The sequence below is a fragment of the Cannabis sativa genome, chromosome 3 (assembly GCF_029168945.1).
Source record: "Cannabis sativa cultivar Pink pepper isolate KNU-18-1 chromosome 3, ASM2916894v1, whole genome shotgun sequence".
NCBI lineage: Eukaryota > Viridiplantae > Streptophyta > Magnoliopsida > Rosales > Cannabaceae > Cannabis > Cannabis sativa.
Genome location: NC_083603.1, coordinates 77,747,871 through 77,758,676, shown reverse-complemented (window position 1 = coordinate 77,758,676; position 10,806 = coordinate 77,747,871). Strand labels below are relative to the sequence as shown.

Sequence of the window (10,806 nt, the reverse complement as noted above, 5' to 3'; positions counted from 1 at the left end):
TAAAGTAAATGTTCGTCCGACCTAGTATTATATTGGTAGTATTTTCTTAAATGTTCCCCATTCCAATATCGTGGTACTAGAACAAGTTACATTTTTTCATCATAATTACCTAATTTGTATGCTTCGGATTCAAGGACTTCGACTACCTGATATGGTTCTTCCCAGTTAGGTCCTAGTACACCTGTCGTACTGTCTTTGGTGTTTAGAAATACCCTGCTTAGGACCATGTCTCCCACAAAAAAATTTCGAGCCTTCACTTGTTTATCGAAATACCAAGCTACTTTTTGTTGATGGGCTACCAACTTTAAGTTTGCTGTGGTTCGCTTCTCTTCGATTTTTTATCAAGTGATTCGGCCTGGAGTACGTGATTGGTATCTTGATTGTACGTCGATCTCCTGTGGAATGGTGGCTTGAGTTCTACAGGCAGCATAGCTTCGTATCCATATGCCATAGCAAATGGAGTCTCTCCGGTTGCCGTTTTCTCAGTTGTTCGATATGACCATAGTACTTTAGGAAGTTTCTCCGGCCAGTTTCCTTTGGCATCTTCTAGTCTTTTCTTTAGTGTGTCCTTCAAGGTCTTGTTGACTGCTTCAACTTGACCATTCGCTTGAGGATGTTCCACTGGGGAGAAACTTTTGATGATACCATGGTTCACACAAAAGTCAGTGAAGGATTGGCTGTCGAACTACTTGCCATTATCCGAAACTATTTTGTACGGCAATCCGAACTGGAAGATTATGTTCTTCACAATAAAGTCTTTAACTTTCTTTGATGTAATGGTTGCGAGTGGTTCGGCTTCCATCCACTTAGTGAAATAATCAACCGCTACCACTGCATATTGCACTCCTCCTTTGCCTTTGGATAACTGTCCGATCAAGTCAATTCCCCAAATGGCAAAGGGCCACGGACTTTGCATCTGAGTTAACTCGTTGGGTGGAGCTCGAGGTATCTTTGAAAATCTCTGGCATTTGTCACATTTCTTAACATAGACCTTTGAATCTTCAATCATTGTTGGCTAGAAATAACCTTGCCTTAGAATTTTCTTAGATAAACTCTTCCTGGCAGCGTGATTTCCACAGAATCCGTCGTGCACCTCAGATAGGAGTCGTGCAGCTTCTTCTTGAATAACACATCTGAGCAAAGGCGTGGAGAATCCCCTCCTGTACATGATTCCCTCTACTATGATATACCGTCCAGCCTTCCTTCTCATCTTTTGAGCTTCATTCCGGTTATCTGGGAGTTCCCCAGTGTTGAGGTAGCGGCTATCGGTGTCATCCAGTTTGGGGAAGTATCAATCATTTCGATCTCTTCCGTGCCAGTGATGCTAGGCTCTTCGAGGAACATGATAGGAACCAAGTTCGCCTTATCACTTACATTACTGCTTGCCAATCGAGCCAACGCGTCTGCAGTTGTGTTTTCTTCCCTTGGAATTTTTCTGAGACCGTAGCTTTTGAATTGTGCGAGCAAGTCATGTATTTTGCTCAAATATGCTATCATCTTTTCTCCCCGAGCCTCATATTCTCCGGATATGTGATTTACCACCAGCTGTGAATCACTGCAGATTTTAATGTTCTCGACTCTCATCTCTCGGGCCAACTTTAGGCCAGCGATTAGAGCTTCATACTCGGCTTCGTTATTAGATGCTTTGAATCCAAACTTGACTACAGTGTGTAGGTGTTGCCCCCAGGTGTGACAAGGGAAATTCCTGCACCAGATAGCTGATCTGTAGCCGACCCGTTTACGTGTAGTTTCCAAGTCGGCTTATCTTCACTGTTACTTGGCTGAGGTGTTTGTATCGGCTCAGGGTTGCTTTCTGGTACGCTTTTTTCTTTGCCTGCGCATTCTACTACAAAATCTACTAAGGCCTGGCCTTTGATTACTGTTCAGGGTTGGAAACTAATCTTGTATTGGCCCAACTCCACCGCCCACTTAAGTAGCCGTCCAGAGGCATCCGACTTTTACAATATTTGGCGTAATGGTTGGTCAGTGTACACCCGAACAAGATGAGCTTGAAAATAAGACCTTAACTTTCTTGTTGCTAGAATAAGGCAGTAAGTGAGTTTCTCTATTAATGGGTATCGACCTTTGGCTTCAATGAGTCTTTTACTGATGTAATAGACCGGGTGTTGTATGTTGTTCTCTTCTCTGATTAGCACGACACTCACAGCATGCTCCGTGACAGCTAAGTATATTCCAAGTTCTTCTCCGTCTAGAGGCTTTGAGAGTACAGAAGGTTTTGCAAGTTGTGCTTTTAGTTCTTGGAAAGCTTTTTCACATTCCTCCGTCCACTCGAATTGCTTGTTCCCTTGCATGATGTTAAAGAATGGGACACACTTGTCTGTTGATTTTGAAACAAATCTGCTGAGTGTGGCGATTCGACCAGTCAAAATTTGCAATTCTTGGTTTTAGTTGGCACTTCATATCTAGGAGGGCTTGAATTTTTTTTGGATTGGCTTCAATTCCTCGGGCATCGACAATGAAGCCCAGAAACTTTCCCGAGCTGACTCTAAAAGAGTACTTTAAGGGATTTAGTTTCATGTTGTACTTTTTGAGGACCTTGAAGCATTTGTCCTGTTCATCTATGTGCCCCCCAGCCTTCCTGAATTTGACGAGCATGTCGTCTACATACACTTCCATATTTCGCCCGATCTGGTCTTAAACATTTTGTTTACCAATCTTTGGTATGTTGCTCTAGCATTTTTTAGACCAAACGACATTACTTTGTAGCAATATAGACCCATATCTGTTCGGAAACTTGTATGTTCTTGGTCTGGTGGACGCATTTTGATCTAATTGTACCTCGAATAAGCATCCATGCAGCTTAATATTTCATGCCCTATTGTTGCATACACGAGCTGATCGATTCTTGGAAGTGGAAAACAGTCTTTGGGGCATGCTTTGTCGAGGTCTGTGAAATAAATACACACTCGCCATTTCTTGTTCGGCTTGTGAACCAGTACGGGATTTGCAACCCAAGCTGGGTAGAAAGCTTCAATTATGAAATCGTTGTTGCGTAGCTTTTCTACTTCTTCTTTTAGGGCTAGTGCTCGCTCTTTGTCCAATAGCTTTCACTTTTGTTGAACTTGCCAAAAGTTGGGATCAATATTTAGGACGTGCGAAATGATAGAAGGATCAATTCCGGCCATATCTGCATCGACCAGGAAAAGACGTCTAGGTTTGCTCTCAGAAATTTTATCAATTCTGATTTTACTTCGAGCAACAAACCTTTTCCGATCTTTAGCTTTCTGGCCGGATATCTGGGTCGATTCGATCTCTTCCAATTCTTCCACAGGTCCAACATTGCTGCTTGGGTTCCCAAGTTGAGGATCCACTTCTTCATCCCCTCCTCGGGAAGCTCCCTACTTGGAAATGTTTTTTCCCTTGTCTGTGCTCTGGCTGGAGGATACTTCCTTCTTAGCCTTGGCCACTGCAAGGTTATAACATTCTCGAGCAGTCTGCTGGTTACCTCTCAGACACCCTACCCCATTCTTCGTTGGAAACTTCAGGCACGAGTGGAATATTGATGTGACAACCTTTAAGTCATACAAGGCTGGACGACCTAGAATTACGTTAAAATCTGAAGGAAAATCTAATACCAGGAATTGTGCCATGATAGTCATGCTTGTCAGAGCTTGTCCAACAGTGAGGGGTAGACGAATTTGTCCTAGAGGTGCGACTCCTTGACCGGAGAAACCATACACAGGCAGGAGACATGGGGCTAGATCCTTGAGCTGGAGTCCCATCTTTTCATAAGCAGTTTTGAACAAGATATTGGAAGAGGCTCCATTATCAATCATGGTTCTGGCCACCATCTTGTTTGCTATCTGTACCTCCACGACCAACGGGTCATTGTGTGGAAACCTGATTTTGACAGCATCTTCGTCGTTGAAGGTTATGGTAGGCCCTCCTGCCAGTGGGATTTCGGGCTTCCTTTCTTCTACGACCAGGATCACTTCTTCTTGCTCGTGCTGTGCTATTTAGGCATACCTCTCCTGAGCTTTTGTCGAATCTCCAGCTATGTGCGGGCCTCCAATGATGACTTGCAGATGTCCATCTACCAGTGGAGGTAGCAAGTCTTGGTTATTGTCATTCTTCTGATTCTGATCGGCCTTGACATACTTTTGTAAATGCGGGTTATTTTTCCTTATCAGGAATTCAATTTCCCGCTTCAGATTGTTGCATTCATTGGTGTCGTGGCCGTAGTCTCCATGAAATCGACAAAACTTGGTCATGTCTCTCTTGCTAACATCTTTCTTCATGGGCATGGGCTTCTTGTACGGGGCTAGCGACTGAGTGGACATGTAAACAATTTCTATATCCTCAATCAAGATGGTAAATGCAGTGTACTTTGCTTAATTCTTCCGGGGAGCTTGCTCGGTTTTGTCGGCGAATTTGCCTTTCTTCCCATTCCCTTGTCTATTGTTGTTGTTAGAAAGTTTTCCATTTGAGCTTGAATTATTTGGGTAATGGGGGAGTTGGGCGGACGTTCCAGTGGAAGGAGCTTTTGACTTGCTAGGCTTTTGCTCACCTTCTGCTCGCTGAATAGCTTCTTTGAGCTTGAGGAAGCCTTCAACACGGTCAAGAAAATCGCTCATTGAGTTTACCGGGCCGTTCTTCCTTATGTCCTTCCAAAGTTCACCAAGGACTTCAATGCCCCCCAGTATTGCGGACAACTTTCCATGAGTCGCCTCTGTCATGAATCTGCCGATGTATGCTCGGAGAGGCTCACCTGGTCTTTGCTTGACTTTGATCAAGTCTCCTAGATGCAACAGAAGTTGGTGAGAGGAGGGGAATTGTGCATGGAATTCTGAGGAGAAGGCCTTCCATGAGTTGAACTTTCTAGGGGCTAGCTTGAAATACCATTGCTGGGCGGCTTCCGAGAGGGTAGCAGAAAAAATTCTGCAACACTCATCCCCTCGTATCCCTTGTAGATCCATATGCATTTCGAAATACTTGAGGTGGGAGAGAGGATCTTCTCTTCCAGTGTACGTTTTCTAGGTTGGCATTTTTAACTTGTGGGGCAACGGCAGGAGATTGATCTCGGGAGAGAAAGAAGTTCACGTGCTCGGTCCAACTCAAGATCATTATTTCTCTGTCCAGCCATGCCTTGGAACATACTCTTTAGTTCGTCTAGTTGTGCCTGCATGGCTGGACTAACTTGTTCGACATTTTGGCCAATTTGAGTCACGTCAGTATCTTTCTGAGCAGGAATTTGAGCATGGGTTCCATGCTGTACGATCGTCGTGCCAAGCTGATCGTCTACTCCTCTCCTCCTGTTCAGATCGCTTCTTAGATCATGAGTCGTCCCCAACCTATCGAATACAGAAACGCCTGGTTGTCTCAGCGATTGATTGGCTTGGTTGACAGGTGGAATGGCACCGTTAGCCTGGTTGGAATTATCAGGTATGACTTCTCCTGATGAATTACTAGACAATGTCTGCCCACCTACTGCTTGGCCCACAAGGGGAACTTGTGATCGGAGATTTGGTGGCTGACCATTTATAGTGTGGGAAGTATTCCTCGCTGGATCTTTGTCAGTTTCACACAGGGGGATGACATTCGGGGGTTGCTGCCCGACATTTTGGTAGGCTCTTCGTATCAGCACAGTAGCTTGCTGACTACGATTGTCAATCTCTGCATGATGGGCCCTTAACGCTTCCATCTCCTTGTCTCTCAACTCGGTAATCATGCGCCTCTGCCCTTCAAACGCGAGATTTACCACAGCGCGGAGTTCCTCCTGATCATGATGTAGGGTGTTGGTATGACCCTGCATGAGTCCAAGAGCAGCACAGAGATTTCGGATCTCATTATCATCTCCAATGGTCGTTCGAGCGTTGGTGGCAGGCGAAATGTCTATGTTATGAATGCCCTGGCTGGGTGCTGAACTGGTATTCCCAGTCTCTTGCACACCAGGCGTGATTTCATCCACAGGAGTCCTCACACCATGGCCCGCGTTTGACGGTTGCTCGGGATTAACAGCTGGCAGAACCCTTGTATTTCCTGGATTTTGCAATGCAGGATCCACCGCCTGTGGATTTGCTAGATCAACCAGGCCCCTACGAGTCTGTACCACCATCGTACTTGTCGTTAAATTTAGAGTGAAGAGTAATTATTGATACTTCTCTCAATGAAAGCACCAAAATGTTGACCTCGCTTTTAGCCAACGACAATGAGTTTAATTTAGTAAGCGACAAGTAGTTTAAAACGATTGAAATATAATAAAGCAATATAAGGACATAAGAATTTTATAGAGGTTAGCCCCGAGCAGTTCGGTAATAGCCTAATCCTCGTTATTTGTATTAACTCAAGAACAAGGAGAAAGGTTCTTTTTCTTATAGCTCTTACAAAAATATCTCAGAATATGATTCTTAGATAATATCTCTCAAGTAAAATCTTTCGACCCTTTGCCCAGTGAACATGCATAACTATTTATAGGGCTATGAGCTTGGAGGAGAAGTATTTCCCTTCTCGTCACAATGGATATAAGCAGAAGATTGCATAGTAAATGCAGAATACACTGATCGTGGGATTTGGACAGCTTGCCATATCTCTGCAATCTGATCCCCAAGTTATAAGGATTTCTTTGATGACTCACGATGCGAAACCTGAATTCGTTAAGTGTTGATCACTCTGTGCGGATTGCTAATCGCTTGGCTTTGAGCATGCATATGAGGTATCCTGTTCAGACTATATCTTGCGAGCAGATACTTGGAGTCAATTCCACGTGTCACCATCATGTGATGCCACGTCAGAGTGCAAGAATCGGGATAACAACTAACAAGTATGTTGAATTAACATCCTAAATATGAATATCTCTAAAACAATGAAATTAAACACATAAGAGATTAGAAAATCTTACATTAGTTGTAGCTGTATATAATGACTCCTTCCACTCGGATCTCTAACCCTGTTCCTTTTTATCGCATAGTATTATCAAGATTTGAGCCTGGATCTCTTTCTCTCCTTCGGGTCTGGTTACCACTGTCTTACTCACATTGACTGAGTACTTGACTTGCTATGTGTGGGCATGACACTCTATCACTCAAGGTTCGAATATGGTGAAGAACAATGAAGGAGGTGAAATCACTATGGAAAGAACTCTCTCACCTACTAGTTGTCTGACATAGAAAACTAGGTTTGATTTGGTTGAAGGCATCAAGTGGATGAGTGAGAGCATTATGTTCCTTTTATAGTTTTTCAACTAGAGCTTAGAGCTAAATTATATGGATTAAAAAAGAATAAAATATTGGACAAAAATAACATTAAGGCCGACCATATAAAGGACCACTCTCTAGTTACAATTTTGCTACTTTTTTTTAACCACTTATTCTTCTTACAATAATACCATATTTTCCAATTCAATCCCATAAATGCCAAAACTATTTATTTAATAATTATAATTAATTATCAAATAAAATTGCCATTTATATTGTTTATTAATTAGACCATAAAAAGTCTCTTAATTAATAAATTCACACCAAAACCTCATTTTTCCCAATTAAGCCCTTGCTTAGTGAAAATTCATAATTAAGACATAGTATAATTTTAGAATTCTAATTGATTAATTAAAATCAATTGACTTAGTCTGCAAGCAGTATTATCTCAACTAGTGAGGGGACCATGGGCCTATATAACTGAGCTTTCAATAAGTAGATCTAGAATTTACCAAGTAAATTTCCTAACTTATTAATTCTGCCTTGTGCCACTATAGATTTGGAACTAAATAGCACTCTCAATTATATAGAACACTCTATATGTACCACGATATAAATATGTTATGATTATCCATTGTTACAATCCTAATAGTCAAAGATCCTCTATAGACGATCTACATTGAAAAAGGACAAATTTATTGTTCTACCCTTCAATGTATTTTATCCTTAAAACACTTAGCTACCGATAAATGATACTTCAGTAAACTAACATAATTACTGAAATGAGGCCTCAATCATTTATTTTTATTCAGCCAAGCTCAAAGGAAATCATTGTTTCACTTCTAAATACTTATAGAAACTATAGATTCTATATCTATATTTAACACTCCCACTCAATTGAACTACCATGTTCCCAAGATGTAAATATCTACTAGAACCATAGGTTAGCATCCATGAACAACTTGAAGAACATAAATAATACAACAAAGTTGAACCTAACCATATCATGATTAAGATCCATAGACCTAAGATCAACCATTAATATTGACTTAGAAAGATATAACGGTAAGTTTATGATAAATGTATACTCCATACATCCGATACTGGTAAACTTTACTAATGCCCTGGAAAGGACATAACACTTATCCAAGGTGTAAGTATACATTATCGCCGATTATCATGACAGTCTAAATCCAGTGAATTGACAAATCATGGAAATTAAACTTTTGAACATATAATCATGATTATATTCCACTGTGCTGATGACACTATAATTATGAACAAATATATATGATCTGGACCTAATAGAATTTATAATCGTGAAATAAATCATCATGTGAACCATGCAACATAAAATAATTTTTGATCTTTTATTAGTTAGTAAATTTGATTATATTAAAATGGGTTTTATTTAGGGCACAAAACCCAACAAACTCCCACTTGCACTTATATAAAATAAAAAGTGCATTTCAAATAATCTCAACACCTTGATATCCAGATCAAGTGTAGTATGTAGTATTCTCTCTATAATAGGATTTGGCAGGTTGTATTCAATACAACCTTTCTCCACCATTACATATCCTTAATCACAAAGTCCTTGATGTTGTGAATTTCCTCCCTATATGTCTACTCCTCTAAGGATACTGGATTCTTTACTTTTTGACAACTACTTTTGTGTTAGTCAGGAAGTAACACTAGTAGTTAATTAATTATTGGTACAATGCCAAAAACTATATAGAAATTTCCGTAGGCTGAATAAGTATCTTTCCTATAACTTTAGCATTCAGTCTCACTGGTAGAGTTAGAGACTCAGATAAGTTTTTACACTTCTCCAAAATCAGTGCTCCACCCCCAGAGTAATCACCATCTCATCAGTAGACTTTCTAGCATCAAGCAAGTCTAGAAACCTAATTTGGTGTAGTCTAAGAGTATTAAAATACCACCCTTATCGACTAGCATATAGTTCATCTTCTTGATCTTAAGATTATTTAATTTTCTTCCAATGTTTCTTTCCTAGATTAATCTGATACCTACTCATTACTCCCACTCAACAGCGAGTGTCTGGTCTAATGCGTAGTAAAGCATACCTAAGACCTCTCACCATTGATCCTAAGGAATTCTTTCCTTGGCCTTTATCTTTTCTGGAATAGTTGAAACTTTTCCTTAGATAAATAAAATCTATATCTAGAAGTTGAGAAGCTTCTATTAATTTCCATTAGAAAAGTGCACCAGCAACTAAAGTAAGTTGCTTGCACTAGAGTAAGTAAATTACCAGGTATACCACAAGCCACAGATTTAGGTAAACTCGAACCTATAATACAAGGAACAGGAAGTTTTGTTAAGTCCATTGAATAGACTTATTTTTCAAAATTTCCTTTCTTGTCCTATAAGAGAAAACTTTTTGTTACTCTATATGAATGGTTTTAACCATAATTCTCTTGGCTTTGCTTCTTAGTTCTTATTCTGACTTTCCATTACTTGTTTAAACTAACAATGGATTTTAATCACAAGTGTCTCCCAAGCCATAACAGGATGTGTAAGTTCCTTGAAACCCTCCCACTACGATAAGGTACTGTGACTTTCTATTTAAGAACGTAAGTTGTATTATTCTCATCGGTTGTGTCAATACAACATAGGTAGCAGGACCATCTTATATGGAATAAGATGATAGAACGCATTGGAATAATAAAAAAATAGGGAAATTTTTATATATATATACATTATATACATTAATATTACAAAAATAACGTTATATAAAAACAATCCATCCATATACCGTGACACGTCATCACCCATACCGTTATTAGCCGGGATTATTTTGGAACCACCGGCGATGAAGGAGACGCGCCCATAACTCCACTTTTCTCGGCCATCCCTGCGCGTGGTTAACTTGATTAAAACGGAAAGAAACCAAACCAAACTTGAACGAAAAAACACCATTGACGGAGACCTCGACAGATTTGAAAATTGGAGAATCGATCATCATATCTCTCAAATACGTTGTTGTATACAACAAGCAAATCATCATCTCTCTAAATCGATCTACAATTCAATCGACCAATAAACCTATCAGTTGATCACAACAAAAAAAAAACAAAAACCAGAGATCGTTGCTTCAAGGAAGAAGAAGTACGTCAACTTCGACATCAAAATAAACTAATAAGTTTATTGACGTATGTTTGATTATAGTTTACTATGTATTGAAAAAAAATAAATTGTTGTTCCAACAAATAGAATCTACTAAGTTTATTGACATATATAATGGTAGACCATAAGAAATGAACTGAATTATGATTCCAATATACGAAAAGAAAAATAAAAATTTGTTTCAATATGCTAAAATAAACTAATAGATTTATTAGCATATCCGATGATAGGCTATATGAAAATGCTACTATGTAAACAAAGAATGAAAATATATTTCAATATGTCAAAATAAACTAATAAGTTTATTAGGCATATATGAGTATAGGCATATATGCCAAATAAACTTATGAGCAAGGAATTTCATCATATTCAAATCTTTGACAAGTGCATATATTGTTATTCAGGTTTACTATATAAGACATGTTACAGTAATGTACTTTGTATACAACCAGATTTGATGTCTCAACTTGAAAAAAAATAGACTAATTAGTTTGTTATTTTATAT

General features: G+C 39.5%; 1 protein-coding gene across 1 annotated transcript; it reads right to left on the bottom strand.

Annotated features, from left to right (window-relative positions):
* Positions 1–304: 304 nt before the first annotated feature.
* Positions 305–2,312, bottom strand: LOC133036300 (uncharacterized). The gene is made up of 2 exons (XM_061112854.1): positions 2,166–2,312; positions 305–685 (listed from the first exon to the last, which is right to left on the bottom strand). The coding sequence occupies exons 1-2, from the start codon at positions 2,310–2,312 to the stop codon at positions 305–307; spliced, it is 528 nt and encodes a 175-aa protein (XP_060968837.1).
* Positions 2,313–10,806: the final 8,494 nt, after the last annotated feature.

What these genes read in the sequence shown, in the direction of transcription:
- LOC133036300 (XM_061112854.1), bottom strand. Translation starts at nt 2,312, where the DNA reads ATGCAAGGGAACAAGCAATTCGAGTGGACGGAGGAATGTGAAAAAGCT. An exon ending in TAGCTGTCACGGAGCATGCT is followed by an intron (nt 686 to 2,165) that starts GTGAGTGTCGTG and finishes AATGGCAAGTAG; the next exon opens with TTCGACAGCCAATCCTTCAC.